This window comes from Capronia epimyces, assembly GCF_000585565.1.
Source record: "Capronia epimyces CBS 606.96 chromosome Unknown aczIQ-supercont1.5, whole genome shotgun sequence".
Lineage (NCBI taxonomy): Eukaryota > Fungi > Ascomycota > Eurotiomycetes > Chaetothyriales > Herpotrichiellaceae > Capronia > Capronia epimyces.
Genome location: NW_006912908.1, coordinates 676,790 through 690,479, shown reverse-complemented (window position 1 = coordinate 690,479; position 13,690 = coordinate 676,790). Strand labels below are relative to the sequence as shown.

General features: G+C 53.7%; 4 protein-coding genes across 4 annotated transcripts; 1 reads left to right on the top strand and 3 right to left on the bottom strand.

Moving 5' to 3' along the window:
- Positions 1 to 801: 801 nt before the first annotated feature.
- A1O3_06187 (uncharacterized protein) lies at positions 802 to 1,542 on the top strand (the record flags this gene model as incomplete). Its single annotated transcript, XM_007736307.1, has 2 exons — positions 802 to 1,010; positions 1,245 to 1,542. The coding sequence occupies 2 exons, from the start codon at positions 802 to 804 to the stop codon at positions 1,540 to 1,542; spliced, it is 507 nt and encodes a 168-aa protein (XP_007734497.1).
- A 599-nt stretch (positions 1,543 to 2,141) lies between these two features.
- On the bottom strand, positions 2,142 to 4,089 carry A1O3_06186 (uncharacterized protein; the record flags this gene model as incomplete). The annotated part of the gene is made up of 2 exons (XM_007736306.1): positions 2,142 to 3,561; positions 3,656 to 4,089. 2 exons carry the CDS (start codon positions 4,087 to 4,089, stop codon positions 2,142 to 2,144), a joined length of 1,854 nt encoding a protein of 617 aa, XP_007734496.1.
- Positions 4,090 to 5,434: 1,345 nt separating this feature from the next.
- On the bottom strand, positions 5,435 to 6,551 carry A1O3_06185 (uncharacterized protein; the record flags this gene model as incomplete). The annotated part of the gene is made up of 3 exons (XM_007736305.1): positions 5,435 to 5,861; positions 5,948 to 6,435; positions 6,507 to 6,551. The coding sequence occupies 3 exons, from the start codon at positions 6,549 to 6,551 to the stop codon at positions 5,435 to 5,437; spliced, it is 960 nt and encodes a 319-aa protein (XP_007734495.1).
- A 1,685-nt stretch (positions 6,552 to 8,236) lies between these two features.
- Positions 8,237 to 11,065, bottom strand: A1O3_06184 (uncharacterized protein; the record flags this gene model as incomplete). The annotated part of the gene is made up of 1 exon (XM_007736304.1): positions 8,237 to 11,065. One exon carries the CDS (start codon positions 11,063 to 11,065, stop codon positions 8,237 to 8,239), a length of 2,829 nt encoding a protein of 942 aa, XP_007734494.1.
- Positions 11,066 to 13,690: the final 2,625 nt, after the last annotated feature.

The window sequence follows — 13,690 nt, the reverse complement described above, 5'->3', positions numbered from 1 at the left end:
CCTCTTCCTGTCCTCTGTCCTCTTCCTGTCCTCTGTCCTCTTCCTGTCCTCTGTCCTCTTCCTGTCCTCTGTCCTCTTCCTGCCCTCTGTCCTCTTCCTGCCCTCCGTCCTCTTCTTGTCCTCTTTCTCTTATGTTGGGCCATCACCATCGGTGTAGACTGCAGAGAGGTTCAACCGGACGATAGATGAAATCCCAAGACTAAAATACCTAGTAGGCGAAAGCGGCGAGGAACCAGTTACCAGTTTCGTCGAATCAACACTCCGTATAGCTTTATTGACGGCGCATTTCGTGTTGTCGGCGCGCCCCATATTCGGTGGCCTGTCTGGTCAGATCGCCACAGTACTCCCTTGACAGAGTCGGCGCAGCGACACCAGACTCGAAGAGAAGTCTACACAGTATCTGTACTCCGGACATGTAGCGACGTGAGTATCTGTACTCCGGACATTTAACGTGAGGCTTAAGGGTACCACGACTACTCCGGACACTGTAGTGGCTAAGCCGAGGTGAGGACAGGGCGGCATCATCCTCTTGCCGATTCGGGTTGAAGCTACGAGCTGGTTTTACGATACTGCCTATTGGCTACTGGGTACCTTATTGGATAGAAGTTCACAGAACCGCAAGCCTGCGCCGTAGCCTGCGCTTCCCTACATACACCTTACACCTCACCCTCACCTTCACCCTCATTCATTTTCTCTCGTCGACCTCATCTTTTGACACGGCTCCCCCGATCTACTCTACTCTACCCACACATCTACCTTCACGTCTTCTCCCAACACATCCTCCTCTCCCCCTCCTTCCAAATGGCTCGCCAACGTGGTCCCGCGCGCTCTGCGCCTTCCAGGCCGACGGCCGCTCCAGCTCCTCGGTCTGTAGCGCCACAACAGCAGCACCGACCCATGTCGACCACAGCTGCAGCCCCTGCTCAGCAACAAGCTGCTCACCCGCCGCCGGCTCAGGCTCAGGCGTCTCAGGGGCCAGGGCTGTTTGGTCAGATGGCCAGCACAGCTGCGTAAGTTGTTGCCGATTCTGTTTGGCGTGTTGCTTTGTTCAGCGAGATCCGCAACCCAAACCATACCATACTATATCACCAACTCAAACCATACCATACCATGGCTGGGTTTTGATGATTGATATTTATACTGGCTGGGTTGTGTGAACCTCGCATGATATTTGTCATTTATATGGCTGTGTCTGTTAATCTCGCGCCGATATTTTCAAATATACTGACTGTTTGTGTCAACAGCGGCGTCGCAGTCGGCTCTTCCATCGGCCACGCCATCGGCGGTTTCTTCAGCGGTGGCTCTTCTTCCGCCCCGGTCGAACAACAGCAACAGCTTCCCACCGACTCTTACTCCCGCACCGGCCAAGCCATGGATAATGCCTTGTACACTCAATCCTCGTCGTCCGACGCTACGGGTCCTTGTGCCACCGACATCAAGAGCTTTACCGATTGCATGAACCAGAACCAGGGTAACATGACCATCTGTGGTTGGTATCTGGAGCAATTGAAGGCATGCCAGCAAGCTGCCAGACAATACTGAGTTCGGTTCGTCGGTTCCGTTGCTTGCATCTCGTCCTCGTCAAGCATGGCGACCCAGATATAAGTCACTTGGTGGTCTTGGCAATACGGGGGATAGATGAAACCGAAAAGACATGTGTCTACAACAAAATGTAAATAGTACTTGGACATGGCGCCAGGGCTTCAGCAGGAGTCTGTTGGATTGCTCGCCGGCGCCTGGAAAAAAGGACCCAAGACCAAATCAAAGCATGGGCCTGCATTGCATTGCATTACATGGAGCCGAAGAATAGACAAAACAGAATCAAATAATGTCTCACCTCTCGATGGATTGTGCACGTAATTACGGAGTATAATGATTCTATTGATCCAGAATGGATGAATTTGACATTGACATTGTTTTGCATATGTGGTGATTCTCGGCCGTTCCTGAGGCCGTGTCTGTGCAACCACTTGGTGATTCTCAGCCGTTCCTGAGGCCTTGTCTGTGCAACCACTTGGTGATTCTCCAGCCGTTCCCGAGGCCCGTCCTGTGCGGCCACTAGGAGATTTCAAATATTGATGATGAGGAGGATAGGAAGAGGACAGGAAGAGGAGAAACAGCTCGATCTGCCCGATCAAGGCTCACAGATCCCAGAGAGTAGTATTCCACGTGCCATCCAACTCCCAGATTGCAGCTCTAGTGTAATCGACAGCATGACCATCAGCCACATAGGCGAATCGGAAATAACTCCTACTGCGTCGAGCGGGACTGCTGCTCCAGGTGTAATTCAGTCCATCAAGATCGCTATACCACCTGTATCGCTCAACGTCGTTGACGAGTACGCTCAGTCCCTGGTATGGCTCTGGGGGCTGGGACCAATGGAAGTCCACGGCCGAGAGATCCGAAGCCACGACTGCTGTGACATTTGGAAGGGGTGATCCATACGGCCCATCGAGATCACGGAGGGCGGCGTCCGTCTGTAGGATGGATGCGAATCCCCAGCGTGCAACTCCATTGATGAACAGTCCCACCAGAAGGCCTTGGTATAGCAGGCTAGGCCGCGTCTGAATAGCTGTGCCAGGGAGCAGTAGCAGGGCCAGAATGTAGTGATGAATGCGTAAGTGGACGGATGGAATGGCCGCGGCACAGACCAGCATGCCAGCAAGCAAGGCGTACACTTTTAAATATCGAATGAGACGGCCCTCACGGCGAAGGTAGTATATCTGACCAATGGCGATGGCCAAGATCAGGACCACGATAATCGTCAGCGCAAGGATAGCGCCGGGCTGTGAATGTAGATCGCTTGGAGTTAGTCGTCGAATGGGGATGTGGTCCAACGTGTAGTTTTCGAGCGCCCCAAACCATGCGGCTCCTAGCCACAGAACCGTCTTGTCGAAATGAGAGGTTAGGTCCGACAGTTGCAGACGAACACAGAACAAATATATTACAAAGGCAGCGAACGATGCTGGTAACAATCGTTCCGCAGAGACAGACAACAATTCTGCAAAGGCTGGCAGTTCCGGCTTGTCTGAGACAAAACTGACATGCATAAATAAGATGATGAATACTGGCGTGAAGAAGGCAGCGGGGGATTTCGTAAAGACGGAGATGAGACTCGTGACGAGAACTGAGAAGACGAGCATTGGCCAACGAACGTCGAATGACCCTATCTCGGTGCTGGCCAAGGATATAAATGCAAAAGCTTTTGGGAAATCGGCATCGAACCCAACAGAATGAACTCCATTGCGGTCAATGGCTTGGAAACCGGTGTGCTCACCCAGTAGTCTCAGGGCGACGGGGCCTCCATAGCTGTCGCTAAGTACGCCTGCATGAATCGCCGCCTGGCAGATGCTTGAATCAGCGCGATAGATGCCTGAATACGCAGACTCGGTCGAGGCGCCTCCGACAACCAGCTGCCGGTAGACGACCTCTTGGTCACCCACAGTGTGAGGATACCAGACTTGCTGGGTCGCACAGCCAGGGGAGCAGTGATAGGCAAAGGTCGCGTTGGAGAAGGGACGGCAGTCTACCCCGTCAAGACCGCAGTTGTCGTTGATCGACCTGGCCGTCATCAGCACCAAAGGCCCAGCTCGGCAGAGAAGATAGAAGGTCGCAAAGGCCCAATTCAGCAGAGAAGGTGAAAGGTCGCACTCACCAAGCTTGTTGCATACACCGGATCGCACGAGGTTGACCGTAGCCGCGGAGCTCAGGCAGTAGAGACCATCGCCACACGACAGCGGAGAAAGAGATGGCCCACGCCAGAAATATCGCAGTCACAAAAACACCCTGTCTCTTGATGCTAAGCTTGTCCTGCAACCATGGCGGCATCCACTGTAGTGGGGTGATATGTTGTTTTTCAGGGCGATGAGGCCCCTGCAACCACAGATTCAAGGCCCGGACGGTATTCTGTAGGGCCCTGGGGAGGATCGCACGCATGAAATCGGACAGCACCGGTGCTCCATCGTCGACGTCGTCAGGATGGGTTCGACGGGCGCGTGTTCCGCGCAAACGTAGGAGAAGATGTCCTTCGTCGTGGTCGCCGGCGATTTCCTCCTCATCGCGCCCTGGCGACTCTATCAGGGGCTCCATTTCCACAGCGAGGAGGTCGCGAAGGTGAGGGTGAGGCTGGTAGTAGGTGCCTGTACATTTCGAGTGCTGTTAACACGGCCGGTAAGGCAGCTGAGATCAACGGAAGGGAGACGGGGAGACGACGCACTTAATGTGCCAGCACGATGATAGAAGGCAGGCGAGCGCCGTTCTGATAATTGGTCGAGGTCTAGCCTCCTCAACCCCTAGCCTTGTGTGCAAGCCTTATCACAATCCTTAGGCTTAGGCTAAGGGGCCTTACAAGCCTAAGGGCCTGAGCCTAAGCCCATAGCCCCTAAGTCCCAAGAGCCCTGAAGCCTTAGGAGCCCCTGGACCAAGCCCGGAGTCTCCCACAAACTCTCAGTTATGTATCCGTCCCGTACATGTGAGGTAGGTACATAAGTCAAAGTTGGCCACTGCATTTCACTCCTATTTCTGCAATGAAAAAGAGCATGTTTTACGATCATGGTATTCGTAGAGGACGCCCACCGCTGTCCCTACTTTGAGCTGTGGTAGTTGTTACATAGAATTTTCCACATCATCCAGCGCCCCTGGCCAATGCATCTTCAGATGACAATCACGCTGATACGAAGCCTTGCTGGCCGACCTCTAGCCTCTCGATGCCGTCATCTATCTATCCTGATGGCGATTGGTGGTTGCAAATTCATCTTGTATCTTCAAAAATTCGGAACGGAGAGCCGTGATGGGCCTGTCCCAGCATTGGTGGCACGGCAAAATGGTTTGCTCTCTCGGGAGCGGTCCGTAGAGCGCCCAGCAGATTGACTCCGCATATGTGGTGCTTGAACCCGTCGACCTGTATTGCGATATTGCGTTGGAAAAGACCGCTTGTCTCCTCAAGTGCACCATTCAATCGTGCTGTTGTTCCCGATTGAAGCCAGGATCGAATGAACGTGGATGCCTGAGATTTGCGGAATCACTATCGCTGGGTGGCTCGAGGCGCGCTTCTTGACCAACCGATCTAGGACTGGGCCTTAGCCCAGGGTAAGGGTTTCGCAATATCTTGGAGACTTGTCCGGGTGATCTCCTGGCATCAGCTGAGATGCCGTTCCGGTGCGTTACACCCAAACAATATATACCTTGTCTCAAAGATTGGCCATCAAACTGCGCAAACTTTTGTAGCACGTAGCAGTACGGGCTGCCAGTGTCGCACGCAAGGGATATATCGATGTCTTCTCTTATGTATGCGCGATTGTTCTTGAGCAGCGGTCGAGGTCCATCAGGGCGGCGAGGGTTCCGGTTTGCGCGCATAGATAACGGCCCTAATCAGATCAGCAGCAGTCCATTTCAGCATGCATGAGCTGTCGGAAGACTCAAACCCAGACAAGACTCACCCAGGCCAATAATAGCAAGCCCTACGCAGGGTCAATTCCCGCTTGGTCTTCTCGAGCAAGACCTCCACGTCCCTGTTGGACCAGTGCAAGCAACGCGAGAAGACAGCAAGACTCATACTCTCCAAGCCCTCCAGCAAGGCTAGGAGTTGAATTGTCCCGGATTGCCTCAGGACCGGGTCTGACGGCCATTGTCCAATTGGTTGCTTGTACGGCCTGACCGTGACATCTTCGAACCCAACCTCGCGCAGCAAGTTTGCTATCTCATCGAACTTGAGGTCCAGATGGCGGCCCATGACTTGGATTCCCTGTTCCATCAGCGCGCGCCACTGCTTGATGTTGCTGTCTTCTGGAATGGTGTAGTGGTCACTGCGGATGTCCATGTTGAATTCGTGGAGCTCCAAGTATCCGCCTGGTCTGCAATGCCTGCTATGGATCAGTCATTGCTGGATGGCGGTCAAAGACAGGCCAACCCGTGGAGTGAAGAGTGAAGGGCTGGGAGGTCTACTCACTTATACGCCTGCTCCAAATAGTTCCTAATATTGGCAATGCTGCCCGCCAACATATCCTTGGAAAAGATAAAGTCGAAAGAATTCTCGTGGAACGTCCAGTTATCCTCGACATCGTCCACCTCAAACTTGACATTGGGCGGCACCGCATTGGGTTGGATAGGGCTCAAATCAACCCCCAGGACATCAGCGTCGGGGAACTGATCCCCCATCTCAATGGCCCAGATCCCCGTGCCGGTTCCGAGGTCCAAAATCCGGCCAGGGTTGGACAGCGGAGCGAGGAAATTGCGCTTTCGGAGAGCAAGATACCCTGCGACATGCTGCATGTTCAGGCGCTCTTGTTCCGGTTCGTCGTTGGGCATGAAATACGAGCCTTCCTTGTAGGCATGATATCGGCGGCCATTTTCGTATCTATAGTGGTAGATAGACGAGCGGAGGGATTCAGTCAGGAGGGAGATGTCTTCATAGAAGCCTGAATCTTCGGTCTCGTACTATATAAGTAACCGTTCAGTCAGTGCCAAAGTTCGTCTGAGGGGGAAGACGAGTAGGACAATTCAATGACCTCTTCACCGTCGGCGGTGCCAGTTCCCGGCTCATTGTGCGCCATGCCTCAAAGCAACTGTGAGAGACAGAGATTCCCGGGATCAACAATTGATATTGATTCGGGACAACATGAAGGTGATGGTGCTGCATACGCCTTGCTAAATGAGCACCGGGTCAATGGGACCGCAGCTTAGAAGAAAAGGATGGAACACGGCAGTCGTACGTCCTTGTCTCTCACCCCTTCCCAGGCTCAATCCGCCCAGTGGTGGATCGGTCAATCGATCGATCACCCTTGCCGAGCCACGTGGCGGGGGCTTAGGCCTGTAGATTAGTTGCCCAGTTTATGCTGTACATGGTATGGTGTAGGGCTCAAGGCGCCGGAAATATTGGTGGTCACATCCAGGCACAGACCAAAGTTCTAGGCCTCAGGTACATTGAGCATGCCGTGTTTCCAAGCGAATTCAGTCCTCCTGTTAGCGAGCCCGGTCCATGCCGGATTGGGGACCTGCATCGTCTGGATGACGAGCAGATACCAGTCGGGAGCGATCAGCCACTGTCCGTGCTCCGGAAATGGGCTTCTGGAAGATTGTGATGTGCATGGGACTGCCCTTTTGAGCGAGAAATGACAGATTGTGTTCAAACGGGCGTGCGCAGAAGCGTAAACTCATCGGCCCAGATGAGCGGATTTGCCTCCATCTGGAGACTGGCAGCTGATGACTTGGGGCATTGACCATGTGGATGGGGGACGGACCACCTACTGCTCGCTGTCATCCAACAGCTGGCCTGGTGTCGGTACGTAAAACACTCTCACACTGACACATTGTGTTCCTTGCCAGGTTGTAGCAACTGCGACGATGGTCGTACCCAGTCTGGTCTCGAAGTTCGCTGTCATCCCAACGTACGGAGAGCTAGGAAGAGTACTCCGTACTCCGTAGAGAGGTCCTCGACCACCGGAAGATAGTTTCTGCCGGTTTGCAGGCGGGTTTCAAATATGCTCCGTGCTCCTAAAGTCGTATGCACATGCGCTTTTGACGCTGAGATCCCTGTCGAGTGGTTCCACGAACAAGGTCTTCCACACAGTCGTAGTCGCAGTCTTTCATGCCAATGTAGTAGTCTGTCTACGGAGTACTCTTGCTCTGGGCTCGCGTCTGGTTTGTGTTCCGTCCAAGAGTTCTCGGCCTCCTCCTGGGATTGATTGTACGACAGTGTTCTTTCCCGCAGTCCCCTGTCCACTTATACATTTTCGATCTTGAACCCGTGGATAGGCTTGGATGGTGGCAAGAGCGGTCGGGCCACCTGGATCGCAGCTTATGCATGATTGAGTATGGAGGATGGAGGATGAAGGATGGAGGATTGAAGGAGGCAGGCGACATGAAGGCCGTCCCGATGGTTGGATTGGTATGCTCCGCTGGTCCTGCGTCCTGCGTTATTTCAGCACATCACACCAAAGGTAGAGAAAGGTAGAGAAAGACAGAGAAAGTAGAGAGAAGATCTAATCAGAGTCTGCATGCAATGTCTGAATCAATTCATCACCAATGTCATCATTCTCCATCTTCTCGATGAAGAAACTGTATATGCTATGTGCTGTTAAGGGTTCGTAAAGGCATCATATATCACCAGTCGTCAAAGCAAACATCCTTCAAACACCGACCATCGAGCATACTTCTCCGTACCCAGTATACTGTACTGTATGTACTCCCGACAAACAAACAACAGTGCGTGGCATACTGGAGCACTATATCCGCAGAATCAAGACGTCTCTGCCGCGATTTGATCATACCACCTTCCATGGGCTTTCAAATCCACAGCACGGATTCTCTCCAGCTCATCCACCAGTCGATTGACCTCCTCCAAGAATTCAGGCATGCCCACTCGAGCCAGGACTTCAGCTGCGCCCGTGGTAGTTCGGACTCTCTCCGCGGTGCCGCTGGCTGAAAGCCTACCAAAGACGTGTTCGCGCAATGACTTCAACATGAAGCTGGCAATCTGCTCGCTGAAGACATCGTCGGGATTCGTCTTCTCCCGCTCCACGGCCGACGGGTCGGAAGTGATCTGGCCGTGGGATGCATCTTGTTGGTCCTGCTCAGCTGTGTCTGCGTTCTGCGCCGCGGCCACGGCAGGAGGTAGTACGCGCCCCACAAAATTGGACAGGCCCTCTTTCGTCGAGTCGGGCATCATGTGTGACGATTCGAGCAGCGAGACGATCCGATGGCCGTCGCTTGTCAAGAGGTCCAAAGACATCAGCCGTTCCGCGTCCTTCGTCCACAGGGATTCTCGGTTCCGCCTGAGCCTAATCTTGGTGGTGAGAAGGATCGAGGCTGTAGCTATCATATGGAACACACGAGCCCTCAATTTGAGCAGGCGAATCCTGTCGAGTTGCACCGTTTCTGGCACATCGTTAGACCAGAGGTGGGAATTGCGTAGCACCAAATCGGTCAATCCCCTAGCGTAGATGACACTACCACTTCGGTTTGATGATGTCGTGTTGGACCGCGCATCGGTCCACCACTGTTTCGTTCGCTCGAGAGCATGTACTCCCTCTTGAAGGTCCCGTTCAAAAGAGGCAATCTCGTGTTCGTGACCGCGCTCGAGAACAGATTGGGCGGCCAGTCGGAATTGAAAGTTGATGTGATCCAACGTCATGAGATCGATGATATTGATCAACTCAAAGAGGCGGTCAATCGTATCGCTGGTGGCATTTGCAGTAAATGCTCTCACCATCTCGTCGCGACCGGGCGAGCAGATTTGCGCGATCAAACCCGAGATGGTCTGGAAAAAAGCACTATATGAGAACATTCCGTTGCGGCATTGTTGACTGATCAATGCAGGGTCTAAAAACCCATCGATTTTGTCGTAGAGAGGGTGTCTCCTGCTGACAAGATTCATCAACTTCTCGCGAATGAGCACTGCCATGGCATGGGTCCACCTGGCGATGACCTCCGTACTTCCATCTCGCATGCTGGCGCGCATGCTTGAACGCATAGACTCCATCAGGTCCTTCCGGGCATCGGTCCACGGTCGTTGTTGCACCTCGAAGCTGCCGTTGATCAGGATCTCATGGGCGATTTCGCGGTTTGAAGGCAACACGGTCATAATCTGTCCGAGACTGTCGGCAAATGAGCTCCCTTTCACTTCTGCATCCCCTCGATATGGCTGCGGAGTAGCAGGAGGCGTCAATGGCGCCCCTTTAGTGGCGGCGAGGCCGTCATTTGCAGGAGTTGATGCTCGCGGCACTTGCTCCTCATTGTTTTGAGGTTTTGCGGCAGCTCGCTGTTTCCGCGCCTTCCTAACAGCAGACCTGACTCTCGAAATTGCTTGTTCCGGTCCCGCGAGTCTCTTGAGCCGAGCAAGCAGTCTGATTTGTTCTTGTCGCACTGCATCCAGATAGTCTTGAGCAACGTAGCCGTCCTGATCATGTTTTGTTGCTTGTAAGATCAGGTCCAGGTTGACGAATGAGTTGACCATTATGTCAATCAAGACGCCCAAGTCCTGGCTCTTCCACGCGTGGAAAGTAGAAGTAAAATCGTTGAAGGCAAAGAGCAAAGTATCCTTTCTTGAAGCGGCGTTGGCACGGCCCGGAGAGGAAGCTAAACTGTGGATGTGAGCCTCAAAAGCCTCCAGCACAGCTCCGGCCTTGGACATCAATTCCTGTTCTTGAGGGTCGTTGCCACCATGACTGAGAGCTTGTATGGGGTGGGCCAGAATGATGTAGGCACTGAGAAAAACACGGACCGCTCCTGAATCTTCCTGGGGATCTTCGATCACGCCGAGATGCCGCAGGATAGAAGCGGTCACCGCCATCGTCGGTTCAACCGAAAGCAGACTGGTTAGTTCCTCGAAAGGGAGGGCCCTGGCATGAGCCAAGTCGAGTCCAAGTGCAGCAAAGGCTTGCATGATCTGGCGACTGCGGTATTTCCTCCAGGTTCGTTGAATGACTTTGGCGGCATAGTTACGATTGGGGCGATTCAGTACCGCCGGCGCCGCCTTTTTCTCTTCAACGGCCGCCAAAGAGGTCGTCCTAGGTCTTCGCATACCCTGCTGATATATAAACTTCCGTCGTGCCGCCTCTGCGAACTTCTCCGCCATTTCTTCCTTCAGTCTGACTAGTTCGGCAGCCTTCTTCTCTTTGGTTTCCTCGGCAACCTTTTTGGCACGCCGGACCTCTTCTTCACACCGTGCCGCGATGTCTGCCAGCAGTTTCTCTCGCGCTGCTTGTGCCGCCAAAGTCTTCTCCTCGCTGTAAGACACCCTTTGGGATGCTTTCGCGGCGGCTGCTCGAAGCCTGACTTGCTCCGCATGCGCTGCTCTGTCTGCCAGCCGAGCCTTGCGGCTCTCAATGATGGAGGCTCGTCGGAGATGTTGGGCAATATGAGTACTATTGGGACCTCCATGGCTCGAGAGGGCGGAGGAGGAGGACAGAGAGCTTCGGCGAGAGGAACTGGCGGAGGATTTCCGACGGGCGCTCGACTTGCGACAGATCCGTGCTGCAAGCCGGGCTGGAGGTTCGACAGGTATTTGGTTGTCGTCCGTCGTGAGGATCATGTCGACGTCCTGGCTGGTGGGTGTGCTGGCGTCCATGGCGTTTTGTTGGTAGTAGTGCAACGGGTCGGACATGCATGCATCAGCACCTGGATATGCTCATATGCAAAAGGGCTCGTAACGAAGGGCTCAGGTCGCTCGGAGGCGTATTTGGAAGGTGAACGAATGGCGCAGAAGCGGGCAAAATCTGGCTGGTGGCGGCGGCGGTTGTGTTCCTCGAAGCTGCGGCACCCTGAGAAGCCGGGGACGTCGAGGGCCAACGGACCACAAAGAAGAGGGTGCAAGAAGACAACAAAGGTAGAGACAGAACAAGAGGACAGGAAGAGGAGCAATAGCGAGGGGGGAGGAGGACGACGACGAGGAAGAATGAGAGAGAGAGATGGTATAGTACCAGGTAGATTAGGTAGTAGTATGGAGTTTGACTCTGTAACAGAAGGTGCGGGCGAACTGGGCTTTGGGTGGTATCAGCCTGGGTTTAGGTACGTTAGTGAGGGTTTGCTGGGGGCCAGGAGGCTGGGAGTCAGCCGTAGGAGCCTAAGACGCCGGCACTCTGGCGCTGGTACAGGGGCCGATATCCGGTCCGGGCGTCTCTGCGCTTGTAACGTTAACAGTTAACAAAGCTGCGACAAGTATCACCAAGCGTCTCTGCGCTTCAGCTGCGCTCCCGCCTTCCTCCTCCTGGTGCTTCCACCGCCGCCGCTGATGTAATCTTCCCCTCCGAAGGCGCAATGGCTGCCCGCCCCCTCAATTTCTTTTCCCTCTTCCTTGTTTTCTCTCGACTATTGCTGCCTTCTCGATCTGATCACTTGTATATTGACGTGCTGGATCGCACAGTGGAGTCGGCATCGTGAGATGGTCGACCAGATCGCCGCCAGCAAAGGAATACGCCGTACTCAACCTCCCGATTTCTTTGTCTACCAACTCGAGTCAACCAGCTAAGTGCCAGGCACCTACCAGGCTGCAGCCTCGCCCGGCACGTGACCTTCCGCATTTGTGTCTTCTACTCGGCTGAAAACGAGCCAGTAGAGGAGCGTCATCAACTCTTTGTCCGTCGGTAAACTCGACGACAATATCGTTAGGCATCCTTTCCGTCTTAATGCAAAATGGGAAAGTCTGTGGCAGATCAGATGCGTGCTCGCTACACAATGCGGCTGGCGGCCCCCTTACTCTACTTGTTGCTGTCACTTGACAGCCCTCTTCTGCACAAGGCCTAAATCAGGTTTGTTGGGACTGGGATATATCCCTGAGCGATTCTCCTGGCTACAGACCACCCTCTCAGATGTGTGTGTGTGTGTGGGAAGGGATGAAGGCACATCTGCATTGATGTGGGTGTGCCTTCTCATCCGAAAACACTTGAACCAACTAATTTAGTCCATTCTCTGAGGAAATATTGCAGGGGTGGAAGAAGCGTAGTGCGAGACTGAACATGGGTATCTGTGTCCGTACAGCAAGCCATCTGGTCAGTTTGGTCAAACACGAACAACCAGACCTGCCTGCCGCACACGGTAGGCATCTTTTCCAACGAGCTAGTTAGCGATGTCAAGATCCAGTCAGGCGCTGGCCAACAAGAACCTGGGCTTGCCAGCCGCTCCCTGTCCTTCAGCCGATGGAATCCCTCACTCCTGCAGCCACCTCTGCCTTTGAAAATGCACTATTGTTTGTTGCGGCCAATGGAGGTGAGCATTGTGCATTTGATCGCAGTTGAGAAAGCGGGGGTCCGGCTTCCTCGTATCCAACAGTCTCTCTGGCTAATTATTGCCCATTCGAGCAACCTGTGGTAGGTGGCCTGGGGTCTACAGGATAGTGAGGCACACTGTGCTTCAGAATTGTTCGGTACCGAGTTGAACACGCTGGCATGCTACCGCACTCTCAGCACTCTCATGCTCTACTCTCCAAGTATGGAGAATGTGCAAATGGTGAGTTTGTCCGTAGGACCTTCTGGTGATGCTTTCCCCTGCTTTTCACGTATTCAAGATAGCCGAAAGCGGTGATCATGTTTCAGGCTGGCATGTATCCAACCCGCTGATCGATTTAGATCAACTCGATATCCGACTCTCACTATCCCGTTCCGAAGTGAAAGCGATCAAGCCAGTGCATACTGGGGCTAGAGATTAAGTGACGCCCCAATCAGCCATCATCTCGAGTCCACTCCATGATCGAGCAATACGAGGCTAGACACGCAAGGGGGTTTGCCTGTCCCAGACTTGGACAGGTTCAATGAGTGCTGGCTTGCAGGACAATGTTGCCTTCCTGCAAGCCAGCCTATAGTATCGTTCTCGGCAGCTAAGCACGTCTTCCCCGTCATGTCTACAGGTCCTGAGCTGCGACGCCATCGACACACGCCCTGAACTCTCATTCTCAAGGATGGGAAACTTCCCGGTCCCAAAGCCACCGACCCATGTCAATCGACAGGTCAACTCTGGTTCAACCTCTCCTCTACGCTGGTTCGTCCACCATGGTGCTCGAGTCTCTCGGTGGGGTAAAGGTGAGTGAGTCCTGGCAGATAGAAATGCTTGAGTCCCGCATCCGTCTGGTCAATCTTCTTCCAATTCTCTTTTCTTCAGGTTGTCTCTTACCGTTCCCCATCCTGAGCATGTTGACAGTGACATTCCCTGACAGCACCCCATTCAAACAACCTGTCAGTCCTACAGTCGTACCATCGCA